Raw genomic sequence first — 18535 nt, 5'->3', positions numbered from 1 at the left:
GAATAGAGTAAATATTTATGTTAAAACCTTTTTTCTTGGTATGCACAGAAATTGAGAATGGGATTTATGTACATACATACTTACATGCATACATGTATCTACAAACTATGTTGTCTTATTTAATAAACAAACAAGAAAAATATGCATTTATGTGTTTACTTTTGATTGGGTAACTATTAACCGTTAATTAATTGGAGTGCATTGAGTCAAGGATGGCACAGCAGGCTCCTTTTTTAGGAACTTAACGAAACTCGTTTTTAAACGATATTATTCCAAATTTAAAAATCGGGAATAGGATAGATTTGTTAAATTAAAAGAACACATACTGAATGATTATTATTTAAACTGTAAATTAACTTTTACAATGCCTACACGAGTATTTATTGCTCTTTCACTTGGAATTGTACTTGTGACAGAATGATTTGACAGCTATTGACAGATGTAGTAATTGACATTAATAGGCGGTTTAATTCAAAACCATACATTCAAAATGTATCATTTAATTTATTTAACGTATAGCCGTAATCGCCATTACTGTGTTTTTGTTGTTTTTAATTATATTTTAAGTGCTGCCGGCAGCATGAATTTATATCGGCATGAATATCAACGGCCGTCCCTTATGAGCGCCAATGCCTTTGCCCATGCGTTTTGTATGGCCTGGCAACTCTGGTAAATGATACCGCTAAAATTTCAATGTTCCGTTAAGTCAGATGAATGAGTTTGACTTTGTCAATTGTAATCGAATCTGGTATGCTTTTTCACGACGAAGTTTGCCAATCAGTGATAATCGAGCAGCTCTATTTGTTGTCAAAGGAACTCTTTCAGAATCATACTGTCATGAGCCAATATTCGAACAAGAACTTAATAATGGAGACGGAGGGAGAAGAGCACCTAGAGATACTGCACAATTTTGAGGACTTTGAAGATATGATGCAGGACCTCACGATGCCAATGGCTAAAGAGCTTTTCATGGCCCATCTTGGCCTGAGTAAACTTACTAGCACATCGGATACGCAAAGCAACAGCAGCAGCTACTACCTCGTAAGTTCCCAAGAGTCCAAACGCATTTCGAGCGAGGAAAAGACCAAGTGTCACGTAAGTGAATTGTTTGATTTGGGTAATTTGTAAAATACAATTTTTTAATTGTCGGCCTGTTTCTGTAGCATATTGAGGAAGTGCAGCATCAAGTGGAGCAAGGAGCCAAAGAGCGTGAGATACTACTGCAGACGCCGCGCGAGGAGCCGCTGCACAAGATGATTCGCTGGCTACTGGATTTGCCGCAGCGCTGTGATCTCACGCGCTTGTCCTTATCAGCGCTGCGTTGCAACGAATGCCATCTGTGCGAGGGCGTCGAGTATCCGTGCACCCATTGCGGCCAGCAGTTCCATCAGGAGTGCCATGGCGATCAAGGCAAACTCAAGCCCCATCGCCTATGTCCAACCTGTACACGCAATAATATCGAGTTCGTGGACCGATAAATATAATATCCGTGCAACCGTTGTGGCCAGCAGCTCCAGCGGGAGTGCCATGTCGATCAAGACAGACTAAGCCCCATAGGCTGTGTGCCCGTCCTGTACACGGAATCTTATCGAGTTCTTGGACTGATCATTTTAATATTCAATATTGATTAACATTTAATGTCGAAATAATACAATTACACAAATATTTTGTTAACAATCATGTTGAACACTATGGAGGTCGGGGTCAGAAGCAGCAGCAGATGATGCTGACGCCAACGGCCATCGGTGCCATTGCACAAATCGCCCTGACAGAAGCACATATAAACTTTCTTATAGTTGTAGATGGTATCTGCACAGCGATCTATATTGTCATCTGGTCCGCGCTGCACGCACATGCGCTGTATGGCCGTATCGTAGTCTGGAGATAAGAAATTCAAATTATTATTGTATTAAGATTATAGGATATAGTTTATATATAACTATATCTAGAGGTCTTACCATCTAAAGCATAGGGTCCGCCGCCCTCAATCACTTTGCCGCACCAGCCGCTGGCACAGGGTATAGCCGAGAGGCCGGGCTCGTTGTCCACGTCTGTTGCATTGAATGTAAACGGATCCTTGCAGCTGCCTAGCTCACCACGGGAGCGACACTGATAGCACCGACGCAGAAGAGCTGTCATTGAGTAGCAGTAAAAGAGAGATAGAGATAAAGCGAGCGAATAAGACACACAAAGAGACAGTTACGAGGTTATTCCATTTCTTGTAGTGCATTACGCACCCGCACATACACATGCGCAGTAAGAGTTACTATTACAGTTACGCTGCGCGCATATATGTATGCAAGTGCGTGCGTATGTTTAACAAAAGACTTTAATAGCAAACTTTCTTGTTAATTAGACCTACCATCGATTTGTGGAGCATTGCTGGCGATTATAGCAAATATCACAGTTAGTATGAACACAGACGATTGCATTTTGGAAAAAGAACTTAAACTTAATGAGTATTCGAATTGCGTTCAAGTCGTTTAAAATAGTGAGAGTAAGTTACTGTTGTATATTTGTTGTTGTTGTTGTTGTTTCTGAACGAAAATCACAGGCCTGCCACTGCGCACACAAAATAAGTCGGTTGAGAAAATGCAACAGTGTTTTCAGAGTTGCCAGACCTCAATTTCGCTTTCGTTTGACAACACTAAACACAATTTTTCCTATTATAGCACTGTGTGTACACACTGTTCTAGTTTCGCTGTATTATTTCAGCGAAAAATTCATCATCTTAATATCGGGCGTATATTTTTGTTGTTATTTTTTATTCAATAAAAACTCAAAACAAAGTAACGAACGTCAGATGCAGCAATTCAGACGCTAAACAACAAATTTAGTGCCACGGATCACATTTACTAGCGGAGTGCACAAAAATAACTCGAGTAAAAGCTGCAGTACGTACGAAAAAAGAGTACAAAAAATAAAAGAAACAACAGAGCAACGTAAAATTTTGCAAATTGTTCATAGAGACAAAACGACGGACAGTCAGTCAGTCAGCCAAGCAGAGAGGCGGCACCAGAAGCAGCAGCAAACGCAGCAGCAGCAGAACAGCGTAATAAAACAATCTGCAACAATAAAATATTTAAATAGACATAATCTGCGCGTTTGTCATTCAGTCAAATCGCGAAGTCGGCGTCGACGTCGCAGCAGCTGGCGCTGCTGTTGTTGCTGCTCTGCTCTGCTCTGCTGCTGCCCTGCTGTAACGCAACCATAAACGCAAACAAAACGGAGTAGCGGAAGCGTCGCTGCTGGCGTAGGCAGACACCTTGCAACTGCAGTCGCTGTCCGCTGTCCGCACTCCGTTGTCTTTCAAGTTCAATGCGATTCGGTTTCAGCTTTTTTTTTATTGTTTGTGTTGTCATTACTGTTGTGTGCGTGTGTGTGCGCTGGTCTAACGCTTTCCGTGCATCCTGCAGCGGCTGCCCCCACTGACTGATTGACCCAAGGAACAGGCAACAACAGCAACAGCAACCGAGAGGCCAAGAGGTCGCCAGGAGCGCTATGGCATTGGACAGCGTCACGCAAACGATGACGGGCAGCAATGCGCTGACATCATCCTTTACGACGAAGAAGAAGGAAGCCGCCGCCGCCGACAAGGAAAACCTCTGGTGAGTTGAGCTGAGTAAGAATCTATAAATCTATGTGTATGTGTGTGTGTGTGAGTGTGTAGGGACTGAGACATATGACGAGCAAATTGCGCTTGGCCTAAACAGCTGCTATTGGCTAAGAATTTTATTTATTTATTTTTTTTATATAATATATTTGTTATTTATTTTTGTTTTTAAATTTAATTTTTCTATTTATTTATTTTTATTTTTTTGTTATTTATTTTTATTTAATTTTGTTGCATTTATTTATTTATTATTTTACTTTCTTTAGCTGACGTTTGCAATATATTTTTTTTGGCAACTGCTATCTTGCTTTTACTCCCTATCTGTGTCGTCTATGTGTGTGTGTGCTTGTGTGTGTGAGCAGCCGGCTGCAATTGCCACCTGCCACACCCACAACACTTGGAGTGGGGGCTGGCGAGGCATAAAAAGCAGCTGATTTTATGCCGCTCTTAAATTTAGTGCATGTTGTCATTTTGTGCCATGATTCGCCTAACCTCAAACCACGTTTGGCTCACACACACACACACCTGCACGCACATGCGCATTATATATGTGTATGTGTTTGTATTTTGGCAAATTTTCTCTTGTGCCAAATTTGTAATAGATTTGTGGCAAAAACACAGACTAAATGCTTAAAACAACAATACTGACATACAATATATGTATGTATGTGTGTGTGAAAGAGTGCGGGAGCGAGAGAGGGTGAGCGTGAACTAGCGTATGATTCATAAAACTGCTAAATCGAGGGCAGCGTCGCCGGCTGCGCAGTCGACAGCGCGCACCTTTTGCTTTATCAATTTTTGTTATGCCTAATAGGCAAGGTACACACACTTAAACAAACATACATACACGCACACATGCAAAGCCATAAGCCGAGCTATCGATAGTTCGACTCCATTAAGACTGTTGACAATCCAATTGGAATTTGCATTGCCCAATGAACGAAGACTAGCTTTAACTCAGCTCTATGCGTGTGAGTGTGTGAGTGTGCGAGCGCGTGTGCGTCTGCATGTGTGTATATGTGTGTGTTTGTGTGCGATTTGGTGATGTTGTCATCGTTTAAATATGTACATGTTGCTCACCGTCAGCCGTTAGGAGGCGCGCATGTGCAAAACACCTTTTGACGCAGATCGATTTAGAATGCTTCGGAAAACATGTGTAAGACTCCAATTAGATTAGCGGGAAACGATAAAACCATCTGTAATTTATTTCTAGAAATAAGAATCAATACCTCGTTAATGTGTGGTTTGCACAAAACATATTGCACTTATCCAAATAGGTATATTTTCATAAAAAGCCCGTATTTTGTTTCCCACTCAAGCTTAACGTCTAGAATTTCAAATGCTTAATTGAAAGAAATTTAATTCTCAATTGATATTTTATTGCGAATTTGGTCGCGTTGGTTAATAGTCGTTGTTGCACCATTAATAGTAACCAATTAATGTTAATTAACTAAGGATTAACTAATTTTCGCATATCAAAATTTGGGTTACATTTATATTTGCTTAAGCATATAGTTTATAATTGTATTTAGCTGTCGATAAATCTTTGAGTATCCATAGTCAATTGGTCTTTGCTATATTCCAGCAGTTATCAATCGATTTACGAGTCTTGTTTATAGGTATTAACAGTTTCAAATACTTGACCTAGTTTTCTTTTCGATATGTACTTATTGATATATGTATATATATGTTTATTTAACATTTACTAGCGTTATTTATCGATATTTCTATATTGATCTTATAGTTTTCCTTTCAGTTATCAGCAATTCCAAATCGATATTTATCGATATCCGTATATATTTGTATATTAGTTAATATGAGTAAATGTTTTACATTTTATCGATGAAGACATCGTCGTTATCGTTGTCGTTGTCATCGTTATCGATGTGCGTCGCCTGCCGTTGCTGCTTATCGAAATTGTTCTGAATTCGCTCCAACAAATCGGTAGCAACAAGTGCAAAATCGTCCCACAAAGCATCTGGAGCCCCATCAATCTCCAATTCCGTATCCGGCTCCGGCTGACGCTCTTTTCTCGATTCCTGTTCCTCCTCCGGCTCATCGTCGTTGGCCTCGTCGCCATTCGTCAAGCGCTCCTCATCCAAATAGTCGGCCAACAGATCGCTGACCTCGTCGAGAATGCTGCCGCTACGGCACAGGGCTGTCGCGCATTGGGCATCGATCAGCAGATTCCACATGGCTTGGCACACGATGTTCGCGAGAAACCAATCCTCCTGCTCCAGAGCGCCGCGCAGCAGCAGCGCCAGCAACTCGGCGCCACGTAACTGCAAAAACGGAGCCCGCTGCTCGCCGTCGCCCAGCAGATTGACGAGCACTCCAATGGCGCAGGTGCGCAGCTCGTAGTCCCGGCCGTTCGCCTGCCGCGTCAGCTGCTGCACGATCAGAGGCAAGCCGCCGCCGGCACAGAAACAGCGGCGCGCCAGCTCGTTGCGCGTCAGATTGCCCAGGACACGGGCCAGCTCCACCTTGGTTGACACGTACTGCGACTGGCAGCGCTTGAGCGTTTGAGCCAATGCAGTGGACAGCTCGGCAATGAGACTCTGCAGCGAACCGGGCGCTGGAACGACATCTGGAGCTGGAGTAGTCGTGGTCGTGGCTGCTGGCGATGTGGTCTGGTTGTCCTGATAGAAGCACAGATTGTGCAAGGCGCCCAGCGTAGCATGCAACAGCTCCAGCAGCTCGGCCGGCTGAGCGGATTCCGTTGCTGTGGTGCCCAGTGCGGCGGTTGCATTCTGCAGCAACCGGAATAGAACAGCGCCCAGCGCATGAACATTGCCCAGGCCGGCGCCCACATCCGCATTGACGCTCATATTGGCCACCACACGGATCAGCTTGATCTGGGCATCCAGCAGCGGCTCGCTGGCCAGCGGGCGTTCGCTGAGCTGCTGCAGCACATTCAGCAGATACTCCATGGCCACGTCGTTCTGATAGTACTGCAAGAGAAATATGATTATTTAAATGTATTATATATTATATATGTATATATATATATTATATATGTCTTGTAGAGATGTGGACACAGACCTGGACGCGCGCCGTTTCGTGCTTGGCCAAAATGTTGCCCAGCATATAGCCCAGGCGACTGAGCACGGCCAGCATGCGCTCGCTGCACTGGCCGCCCTTGGAGTAGGGGCCCAGCAGCAGGCCAATGCGAGCGGCATAGTTGTGCAGCGTATCGCAGCACTCCACATCCTCGGACAAGACGCTGCCAGGAAGAGAGCGGAATATTAGAAATCCAATTGGGAAAAGCCAATCGAAGTCTGTACTTACCTCAGCGTGCGCACCACATTCGCTTGCACCTCCAGCTCGCCCATGGAGACCTCGGCGGCGCGTATTAGATGCGGACAGGCCAGCTGCAGCTGCAACTGAAGCCGCTGCTGCTGCTGGGCCACGTCGGCGAGAGCGCGCATCGCCGCCGACAGCTGGTAGAGCGTGTGCAGCGGCGGACCGCTGAGACGACGTGTGGCGCCCGCCTCGTTGAGCATTTGGAGATGCAAAATCATCAGCTCGACGGCGCCGTGGCGTGCCAGGCGCGACACCAGCGTCTGTTGGCCATTCAGCTTGCGTGTGTCGGACGCACTTGGACTGATCAGGGCTGTGGCAGCTGCTATCGCTGCGTGCGTCGGCGGCGACGATAGCTCCTCCAGGCCAGCGGCCCAATTGCGATTGAGCGCATCGTCGCGCTCCTGCGCATTGCTGGCGGTGAGGAATCGTATGCAGCCATAGGCATAAATGCAGGCCTCGGGATCGTCCAGCGGCGAGGCGTGACCCAGGCCATCGATCAGCAGCTCCAGCACATCGTTCTCGTGGAACAAGCCGTCGTGCTGCTCGTGGCGAGCCACCTTGAAGATGAGCTTGCAGGCGCCGGTCAAGTTGCTGCCCGTCACGCGTAGCTATGCGAAAAGAGGAGGAAGAGTTTAGACTCTCAGGAATTTCAATCAAATAATACGCATATAGATAAAGAGCAATGATTGCTATATATAGGCTATCGCGCCTGAACTTATCGTCTATCGATATTGAAACACTATGCCAGAAGCGAAGAGGTTCTACATACGGAAGGTGTGGATAGAGGATATTGACGAAACTCTAAGGAATTCTAATCCATCAATAGCATATGGATAAAGACTATGACTATGAAATGGATGAAGAGCATGGATTATTTTTGATAAGTTATCGCATATATATATATATCATTATCGATATATTGCACAATACCATACCAAAAAGAGGATTAGATTCTATAGAGTTTGAAGAGATTCTAAGGAATTCGAATCCATCAATAGCATATGGATAAAGACTAATGATTCCTTGCGATAAGTTATCGCGCCTTATCGTTTGTCGATATGCGCTCATATTGTGAAACACTTACCGCCAGCACAACACGCGCCACAGCCAGTAGGATTCGTGGCGACGTGCACTCGACCAGGCCATAGAGTCCGCCCAGGATGAAGGCGCGCTTGAAGTTCCTCTCCTGCTTGTGCACGCGCGTATACAGCTCCAGCAAAATCTGCAACCAGCAGCAGCGAGAAAGAGAGTGAGAGAGAGAGAGAGAGAGAGAGAGAGATGAAGTTGATATTCATGAATACGCTCGCCACACTTACCGCATTGATGTGCTGCACTGTCTCGGCGCTGCAATCCTTGAGGCCGGCATGCTGCTTCAGCATCTCGATGAGCATCTCGGAGCTGCACTGGCCCAGCAGGGCGCCATTGCGCGTGGCCGGCCGAGCGCTGTCTGCCGCTGTGCCCGGCAAGGCGGGCAATTGCCGTGGCTTGGCATCAACACTGCGACGATTCAACAGAGCGAGATCCGTGCCGCCGGCTGGCGTTGGCGGCGTCAATGGCTTATGGTGCTCATTCTGCAGATATCGCATGCTGTGTGGGAAGGGAAGAGACTTGTCTGAAAAGTGAGAGAGCTATTGAGAGAGTGGGCGATACTCACGAGAAAGCGCTGGGCGGACGGCCGGCCAGCGCCACCTTGCCGTAGAGCACACGTCCGGGCTCGCGTGGCGTTATGGGACGCCGTGTGCTGACCAAGCGGGCGCCGCCAGCTGCGGTCATTGTGGCCGCCGCCGTTGTAGTTGTCGTGGACAGGTCGCCCAGGTAGAGCTTTGCCTCGCTGATGAGCTCAGCGGAGGTCTTGCGTCTGCCCATGCCGGTGCCCAGGCCCAGGTGTTGTATGCTATGTTCGTTGTCCTTTTGCGGTTGTTGTTGTTGCTGTTGTTGTTGCTTTTTTGTTGTCTCTTGTTTTGGTGGCGCTGCCGCTGCCGCTGCCGCTGCTGTTGCCGCTGCTGTTGCTGTTGCTGTTGGCTGAGCACGGGTCTCGCTGCGCGACCGTCGCTTTAGCAGCAAACTCATTCTGACAATGAGGAACAACTTCGACTGCTGCACTGAAATTGAGAGCTGGAATCTTGTGATTGGCGGACTCTGGTCCGGCTCGATGTATATTTGTGGTCCAGTTTAGACGCGTGGCGCGGCCAAAGTGCGCAAAGGTAATGCCAAACGTCTTGCCTCCTGCCTGGCCAATTGGCCTGCCTTTGAGCCAGCCAGTCGGGCGAACTTTGAAAGCTTGGAAAATATTTTTCGTTTGGGCCTTTCGTGCACCATGCCAACCGGCCTGGAACTAGCCCGGGTGCAGACTGGTAGGAGGGGGGGTGGGCACTGCTGCCGGGTTGTTTGCATGTCGAGCGAGTGAGCTAGCCAACCCCCTTTCAACTAACCGTCGCCCCCCTTTAGCCAAATGCTAGCCAAGACACAGTGAGGCGAAAACTCCTCGGAGTTCAAATAGTTGTAGTAATAGAAAATGTAAAATTGCTTATAGTTTCTATATAAACATGTTTTTTATATATACATATATGCAAAATCAGAAATTGTTAAATTTATATTTTATTATTTATTTTTCTATTTTTTATCAAATCAAATCTTTTAAAAATATATATATAATTAATTTATTTATTTTTTTTTTATTTTATATATATTTTTTTGTTATATTTATTATTTTTTTTATATATTTTTTATTTTATTTTTTTTTATTTATATTTAATTAATTAATTAATTTTTTTTATTTTATATATATTTTTTGTTATATATTTTTAAAAGACTTGATTTGATTATTAAATAAAACGTCTTAAAGGTTAAGATTAGTTTAGCCCAACATATTTTGAAATATAAATACAACATTAAATGTTTTATTATTTTTTAGTCATTCAACAATTCAAAAGCCAAGAATAGTTTAGACTACTATATCTTCAATTATCAATATTACATTAGATCTAGTATTTGATTTTTTAATTTGACAATTACTTAATTCTATAAAATAAACAAGTTAAAATAATTAAGAATCATAATTTATGAAAAAAAAAAAGAAAAAAAAAATCAGTAAAAGTTACTCATAGTTGAGGCTAATATATTTTTGCCTCATCAATATATTGTTGATTTGCAACCACTGTGCACGGCGCAACACCTTTGAAAACTCAATAGAAAAGAATAGTTATGAAGCTAAAAGTGAGAAATCGGGCAATCGATATTCGTAGTACGCAATTTTTGGCACGAACGGGCTCTGAGCTCCAACGTCCAGCTTAGCATGTCTAGCGCTTAGTCAATCAGTTAGTTAGTTGGCCAGCAAAAACGCCCACCGTTTGGTGAGTCAGCTGGCTGAGAGAGTTGGCCAGAGGACAATTTTCAATTGAAATATTTAATTCAATTTAATTGAATTGCAGAAATGGCTCGTTGAAAACTAGAGTTCTTCTGTGTGTGTGCGAATACATATACATATATATGTATATGTATATGTATGTGTAGGTGTGCATATATAAAGTAACAATGTCGACCTCATAAATAGCAAAGGTATGCAATTAGCTTGATTGCGTGGCATGCCACAGTATTGAGAATTGTGGTTTATAGCTGGTCTCGGGATACGGACGGCTAAGGGTTACGGGTGACGGGTGACGGGTGACGGTCTAAGGGTATGGGTCTTATGGGCATGGACTATGGACAATGGGTCTATGGGATTGACCCTAGCCGTTTGGCTGTCGTTCGCCACGGTGACACGAATTTGGTCCGGCTTTAATGTAGATTGCAAAAATTTGATAGCCAACGGAATAGTGACCTAAATTCAATTTTCTCATTACAGGTCAGCGATATTGAATGAAGTACAAACACAAGGCAGCACAAAACTACCATCAAATAAATCTGTACTAGTATTAGGCGATAATGCCACTGGTAAGACGACGCTCATTGCGAAGCTGCAGGGCGTCGAGGATCCGAAGAAGGGTTCCGGCCTGGAGTATGCCTACATTGATGTCAAGGATGAGTACAGAGACGGTTGGTGTTCGAAATCAGAGTTCTATATGGTTAACTATAATAATTGAATATTGTTGCCTTGCTTTTCAGATATGACGCGCCTCAGCGTTTGGGTACTGGATGGCGATCCAGGACACACAAATCTGCTGCATTATGCGCTCAACGAAACGAACTATGCACACACCCTCGTCATATTAACAGTCTCGATGACACAGCCGTGGGGCTGGCTCGAGCAGCTCAATCAGTGGATCAAGGTGCTCGCCCAGCACATTGAGAGCCTGCAATTAGATCCCAAAGAGAAGGAGGCGGCACGCCAGCGCTTAGCAACGACGTGGCAGAGCTACTGTGAGGTGGGCGATGATCTCGATCCCGGCTCACCAGTTAAACGCACCATGCACAACAATTCGATCGATGAGGATGATCTGTTGCCGCTGACAGAGGACGCACTAATTACAAATCTGGGCCTGGACATTGTTGTTGTGGTCACAAAGGTGTGTATTTCCACACACACACACACACACACACACACACACACACAAGGCTTGATTGATTTCATTTACTATATCCTCATTCCCTCCTCGATCCACAGACGGACTACATGTCAACACTGGAGAAGGAGTACGAGTACCGTGACGAGCATTTCGATTTCATACAGCAGTGGATACGAAACTTTTGTCTGCGGCACGGCGCTTCGCTCTTTTACACGAGCGTGAAAGAGGACAAAAACTGTGATCTCCTTTATAAATATCTAACGCATCGAATTTATGGTCTACCATTCCGTACGCCAGCGCTAGTCGTTGAAAAGGATGCGGTGCTCATGTAAGAGGATTCGAATTATATTCGCCATATCCTTGATCACTGATCATTTGATTTTGCCTTTGCAGTCCGGCGGGTTGGGATAGCCTGAAGAAAATAAGTATTCTGTATGAGAACATGCATGCGGTCAAGGCCGAGAATCATTACACAGATATCATCAAGGCGCCGCCCACACGAAAGGTGATTCCTAGTCGAGTTGCTCCTGTTCAAGTGTTAATTTACATTTTTTGTTGCTGCAGGCCGTTTCCAATCGCGAAACGGAGGTGCAGACCGAGGACGAACAGGCGTTCCTGGCACGCCAGCAGGAGATACTCAAGCAAGGCGGACAGGTGCGTGGCGAGTCGCCGTTGCGATCACAGGGCGCCAATGCTAGCGCCAACAAAAGTGGACCACGCACACCCGGCAGCGCCGGTCAAAGTTCGCCCAAAAAGGTGAGTGTTTAGCCATAGATCACATACACCTTCCGCTTTACAACTATTGAATCGATATTCCAGATTGATCCCAAGCTAACGCCTGCCACGCCCGGCGGCGAAGGTGTGCTGGCCAACTTCTTCAATTCGCTGCTGCATAAAAAGTCGGGCGGGCCAGCCGGTGGACCGGCTGGCGCAGCCAGTCCTGGCGGCGGCGTGGGCACGCCACGTACCTCCAATGGCACCGATTCTCTCTTGACGGCCGAGAAGATATCTGTGCGATCCGATGCGGCCGCTGAGCTGGATCGCTTGGCGCGCAGCGTCAAAAAGGATATTGATCTATCCCAAAGTGAGTGTTGAAGGCGTAGTTAACGTGCAGGCAGCATCAGTAGAAGCTACAGCAGCAGCAACTATAAAAAAAAAAAAAACAACAACAACAACACCATCAACAACTTTAAAAGAACAACAACCATCAACAGCAGCAGCAACAACAACATCTGCACCAACAACAACAACAACAACAACAGCGCAGCAACAGAGTAGTATCAGTAACACATACACAACTACATATATAAATCGATAGAGGGAACTCATGTGCACCGACTCGAACATACGAATTAGAGGACTTTCATCATGCTCTGCAGATCAGAACTCTCTTCTCTTCCATGGCAACTAAGATAGCTAAACAGCTGGACAAAACTTGGCAGCACATACAATGGGCTAAACGTTGTTAGCCAGCTGTTTGGGCCATGAGAAACTAGAAATAGAAAAACAATGTTTCGCTTGAATTCCACAGACATCAAATGTTAAAATATGATTTGTTATTAAGTTGCGTTTGGCATTGTGAATGTGTATCGTTCGCTGAGTGTTGGTATTTTTTACGAGAGCTGGGTAATATGTAGAATACGCATTACATACGAAATATTATAAAAACAAAACAAAACAAAACAAAACATAAAAAAAGAAATAAAACTAAGACAAAAGAGAAAGAAAAACAAAAACACATTGAAATAATGAGAGTTTAGCTAAGCGAGTAAACATTTAGAGAGGGGACGGCGCTTCCTCCACATGCTTCTCCACTTCGGCATGTATGTGCTTATTCTATAAATTGATATACGCATACACATATGTATATAAATACATATATGTATATACAAATATATATGTATTGATATATTTTTTTTCATCTGTGTTTAAGCATAGTCTGGGGCCACACGTGTGTATATTTAAATTATTTAAATTATGTAATTTTGAAAATGTATTTAAGAATGCGACAATTGTGAAATTCTGTTGCGCGCTGAGAGATTCAAAAAGTCCAAAGCCCAAAGCGCCCAAAATGGCTTGGCAACTGCTTATACACACTTAAAACCCACACACTCACACACACACACACACACACACACACACACACACACACACACACACACACACACACACACACACACACACACACACACACTAACTGTAGTTGATAGCTTGTATGTACTTTTTAATTATATTAATTAATTACACACACACACACTGGCTTTATGTAGTATTTGTTACAGAGATTTTTGTTGTGCGTCCTGCAGCAGCAGCAAAAAAAAAAAAAAAAAAAAAGGCAAAGAACAACAAAAGAAACCGCAACATAAAAAAAAAAAAAAAAAAAAAAGCATAAGCAAATTTAAATAAGTATTTAAATGAACATGAAATAATCCCCAATTGTTGCGCATTGTGTTTTTCTTTGTAATTATATAAAAAAAAAAAAATTGATTTTAATAGTCTGATTATTTTTTTTTTTTCGCTCAAAGCCACACGCGTTTAATTAATATTGAGTAAAGAGAGTAAATAACAGTAAATAAAAATGAAACTAAAATAAACACAAAAACAAAAACTAAATGAGATGATTTATAATATTGTGAATGAGTTTTACTAAGAAGATTTTAACAAAAAAGTCAAGCGAACCGATGTACTCAAGAGCCTTCGCTGCAATATGACCGACCCCAAAACTGTATAAAAATATGCAAATATATGTAGTATCTATATGTATATATAGTTGCATATTATAAAGACAGGCGATATACATTCATTCATTGATCAATCAATACTACTTAGCGAAATTGATTTTCGATTGTATTTCAATGTTTAACCGCAAGTATCGAAATGTATAAAAAACGAAAACAAAGATAAGAAAAAGTATAAACAATATCAAATTGTAACAGTTAACAGAGAGCGAGTTGGGTTTGACGTTTGTACTTTTGTAAATTAGGCCAGAATAAAAGCTTGAAAGCCTCGCTAACAACAACAATCTGAACCAAATTGTTTCCAATTCAATCAATCGACTTTTTGCCATATGCCTTGACTCGGCCACTGCTGCCCCGACCCCCCCCCCATTCCGCGCTCCTCTTTGATAACACTATTCACTTTTACACACAGCTCGCTGTTTGCCTCTCGCTCTATGCTGTGCGCGTCTCAATTGAAACAACAAAAATCATAATTGTTAAGCATAAACACTATATATGTATATATGCATATAAATAAATATATATATATATATATATAGAAGGCACATAAATTAATGCTACAGAATCTATTTTTTATGTATAAGCAAAATGATTGCATATGAAACTATTGTATTACGGATTACTGTGAAGCACACACACACACACACACACATACATTTCAATTGAGAACCAAGTGAATATAGTATAGATATTCATATATAGTATATACATACAGACATACCCATATACATCTATTGTATTTATTCCGCAATAATTTCAGAAGTACACTGACTACAATAACAACAACAACAACAACAACAACAATAGCATCTAGAGCGTTGACTATTTCTGTGAATCCCGAACGAAACTTAATGTTAATTTATACAATTAAATATTTATATAAAAAAAAGAAAACGATATCAAATGCAATACAACAGCCGCATTGAAAATATTTCAAATTTAAAAATTTACAAAATAAAAGAAGAAATTAAAAACAAATAAAAACATAAAATATAAAAAATTATATATACAAAATACATGCAGAATTGTTTGCTTATGCTTAAAATTGCATGAGGGTCGAACAAATTTGCTTTATTCTGCTGTTTCAATGCATACATACATACATGTTTGCATGCTGACACACATACATACATACACATTTTTATTTTTATTTTTGATTTATTCATTTATGTATATTCTAAACATTCACTGAGCGATTATTTTATTTGCAGCTCGCAAGCCATCCCTAGCGGTTCCATAATTATCCACACATATGTCTATCTAGTTGATTTGATCCTTGCCAGGGATATAGTTCGGGAAGCAAGTTCTATTTCATTGAAGTCAATTCAAGAAACAGTCTGAGGACAGTCAAGAAAATGTAATTAAATTGTTCGCAAACAGAATTTTGTTTGCTCGGTATTTGAGCTAAATTTTTGGAAATATTCATGCTTGATCATTTTGGAATGGAATTAAATGATCAAAAGAAAACAAAATCTAGATAAATATGTGTGTGTGTGTTTTTTTTTTTTTTACTGATTAAAATGTTATTGAGTGGCGTAAATGAATGGCTCTTTTTTTTATTATTTCTTAAATTTTGAAGAGACCTCGTATTTCTATTGTGATTAGAATTATTTAATTATATTTATTTTTTATTTGTACTCGCAAGGTAAACGTAAATTGATAAGCGTGCATTTGACTACGGCCTAGAATCCAATGAGGTTGGCCGGAATGAATTAACCGGAAATGGAAATACAAGAAACGAAATTTGCTCCCGTCGCGTCGCTAAGTGGGGAGCGAAGAGCTGTTGGCAATGGCTGACGATGGCTTTGATGTGGAGGCTTTTATTAATGATGTTCCAGTTGCTGTCAGCGCGACTGACGCTGCCGATGATTATCAAGTTTCAAAGGCAGAGGCAGGCCATAACATTTTCACATCATTGATATTTTCATTTCGATAATGATTTTCACAAAACGTCAAGCGGCATATGCATGTGTGTGTGTGTGTGTGTGTGTGTGTGTGGCCCAAGGCCTGGCTTGGCAGGCTGACTGGAAATATGAAAGGAAAGAAAACGCCTGGCGTCAAAGGAACAGCTGCCAGATGTTTAGCTGGGCCATGTTTGCCTTGATAGCTACAAGGATAACACTTTACTTGACCTTTGTGTGTGCGCACTTGATAAATGATGACGGCGTTGTTGCCACCGCCACTCCCACTTCCTGCCGCCTCTGTTACTGCCTTTTCCGTAGCTCTCCTACTCGTCTGCGTCTGCTACTTAGTTGTGGTACTCTTATTGTTTTAGCTGTGTGTGTGTGTGTGTGTGTGTGTGTGTGTGTGTCTCTGCTGCTGCGCTCGCTTCCTGCTGCAGTGTCCTGTGCTTAATCCTGAAAGATGGCAGCCGCTTGCTACGTGCTCATCTCGCTTATTGCCAGCTATGCCGAACTTTGGACTTGGCTCAATATTGACATTGATTTTGATTTGATGGTCTGCTGCAAGCACACACACACACACACACACGCACAGCGAGAGAGCTCTGTTATGTTTCTATGCAATTGGTTGGCCCACTGCATATCATTATATTATCTTAAAATATATATACTTCATATTGTAATGTTGCTTTAAAATATATTCAATTTGTTTATCAATGCATTATCAATCAGTTGGCTGTAGTCCTCATGAGAATTGCATAGAACGGCAGTAAGGCATGTTGTCTAGCCTGAAGTCAGTCTAAAGCCAGACAGAATAATTTCTACTTGAAATTTCTATATGCCAAAAGCTTGTTATGCATACCTGGCTGAGTTCCGTGCCCAGGTAATACCCAATATTTAAATACATCACATTTATAAATATCTATCTGTCATGGCTTGTAATTGAATTGAATTTATTTGTGGACAGCTAATTATTATTTAAAGTTTCATACAGACTCACACGCTCAATACTTGGATCTTTTAATTGGGCAATTAATAATGAATAGTAATAATAGTAATTTCCTTTTTTTTTTTTTTTTTTTTTTTTTTTGACAATAAAGTAATCTGCTGCAATTAATTCGATTTATAAAAACAATCTATTTTTCATATGCTCCAATGCCGATATCCAAACAGACAGACAAATTGTGCGGCCATTTATTTGATGTTTATTTACAGCTGTGCACACTTCTTGATAATGCAGACAAAACACACATACACACACACACACACACACAGACGACCGCATACACATACATACGACCGCATATACCGCACAACAATGCTGTTAATGCGAAAATAATTAATGCATATAAAAATTCAAATAAATATATTGCGGTTAATTTCGACCACAAATATATTTGACCGATATATATATTTATATATATACATATATACATATATATATTTATATATATATATACATATATATATTTATATATATAATATATACAACATTAATTGGTCACACCAGCAACAATATGATTCATGGATATTAATGGATCTAATTAAATTTGCATAAAGTTTGCGTCGCAAAAAATTCGTTCTTAACAAAATGCTACAGACAGTCGGAGAGCATATCACGCGATACCCTAACATGCTAGGCCTATCAATTAACTGAACTCACATGTTAAGTATTGCAAAAGAATAGATATAGATTCCAATTAGCTGCAACTTATATAAAAATTCCAGACCTTGTCTATAGAGCATTGTGTGTCAAAACATGAATTATATATACATATATTTTTTATTATTTACTTAAGAAGTTTGAAGAAGTGGATCGAGTCGAGGTATTTTTTTCTGCATTTATGATTAAGACATTCTTCAATTTAGTTGAAAATTAAATTTTCTTTTGAATAGTAATAAAGTGAAATTAGGAATTGTCATGGCAAATACAGAAGCGGCACCTTATCGACTCTGACTACGATGAGGCATCAGCATGATGCTGTGTGCCAACACATTTCCTCAACAAATTGCGCTTCCGGTCAGGCCACACACCCGAATAAATATCTATATAGTACATACATATATTCACTTACTTAATACGTACATAAAATGTGGCACTTGTGATATGTAAGATGCACTTGGCTTTGGTCAGAAACAGACATTCGCATTGGCCATAGAATGTAATTGCCAACCGTTTTCTTTAACGTCTTAGTGTCCCGTCCCATGGCCTAAGGACACTTTTCGACCATTGCAATTTTATTTTCAGCTGCCTTTTCTGTGTTGGTTTTCAATTGTTTTGCTCTTGGTTTTATTGTTGTCGGATCCGGTCATTTGCAGTTGTGCCTTTGACATTTCCGTTGGCAACACAGAAAAAAAATGGTCAATTAAAGCCATTAGAGACAGAATTATTTAAGCCATTTGTGGAATGCAATGCGGTCACGACGCTAGCTCTAAAATGTCAGTTCTATTAAAATACCCAATAATCAGAGGACA

General features: G+C 41.7%; 4 protein-coding genes across 4 annotated transcripts; 2 read left to right on the top strand and 2 right to left on the bottom strand.

Moving 5' to 3' along the window:
* Window positions 1–697: 697 nt before the first annotated feature.
* Window positions 698–1584, top strand: LOC6584484. Its single transcript, XM_002010103.4, has 3 exons — window positions 698–748; window positions 814–1095; window positions 1164–1584. The coding sequence occupies exons 2-3, from the start codon at window positions 838–840 to the stop codon at window positions 1476–1478; spliced, it is 573 nt and encodes a 190-aa protein (XP_002010139.2). The 5' UTR covers window positions 698–748; window positions 814–837; the 3' UTR covers window positions 1479–1584.
* Window positions 1585–1608: 24 nt separating this feature from the next.
* Window positions 1609–2565, bottom strand: LOC6584483 (protein quiver). Its single transcript, XM_002010102.4, has 3 exons — window positions 2363–2565; window positions 1959–2132; window positions 1609–1878 (listed from the first exon to the last, which is right to left on the bottom strand). Exons 1-3 carry the CDS (start codon window positions 2430–2432, stop codon window positions 1655–1657), a joined length of 468 nt encoding a protein of 155 aa, XP_002010138.1. The 5' UTR covers window positions 2433–2565; the 3' UTR covers window positions 1609–1654.
* Window positions 2566–2649: 84 nt separating this feature from the next.
* Window positions 2650–13106, top strand: LOC6584481 (cytoplasmic dynein 1 light intermediate chain 1). Its single transcript, XM_002010100.4, has 8 exons — window positions 2650–2894; window positions 3417–3608; window positions 10761–10951; window positions 11021–11421; window positions 11520–11749; window positions 11815–11926; window positions 11986–12177; window positions 12241–13106. Exons 2-8 carry the CDS (start codon window positions 3502–3504, stop codon window positions 12514–12516), a joined length of 1509 nt encoding a protein of 502 aa, XP_002010136.2. The 5' UTR covers window positions 2650–2894; window positions 3417–3501; the 3' UTR covers window positions 12517–13106.
* LOC6584482 (armadillo repeat-containing protein 2) lies at window positions 5393–9370 on the bottom strand. The gene is made up of 6 exons (XM_044008343.1): window positions 8571–9370; window positions 8233–8503; window positions 8001–8138; window positions 6902–7524; window positions 6656–6836; window positions 5393–6564 (listed from the first exon to the last, which is right to left on the bottom strand). Exons 1-6 carry the CDS (start codon window positions 8984–8986, stop codon window positions 5443–5445), a joined length of 2751 nt encoding a protein of 916 aa, XP_043864278.1. The 5' UTR covers window positions 8987–9370; the 3' UTR covers window positions 5393–5442.
* Window positions 13107–18535: the final 5429 nt, after the last annotated feature.

The sequence above is a fragment of the Drosophila mojavensis genome, unplaced genomic scaffold, assembly GCF_018153725.1.
Source record: "Drosophila mojavensis isolate 15081-1352.22 unplaced genomic scaffold, ASM1815372v1 contig_136, whole genome shotgun sequence".
In the NCBI taxonomy this organism is placed as follows: Eukaryota; Metazoa; Arthropoda; class Insecta; order Diptera; family Drosophilidae; genus Drosophila; species Drosophila mojavensis.
This window is presented reverse-complemented; position numbering and strand designations above follow the sequence as displayed.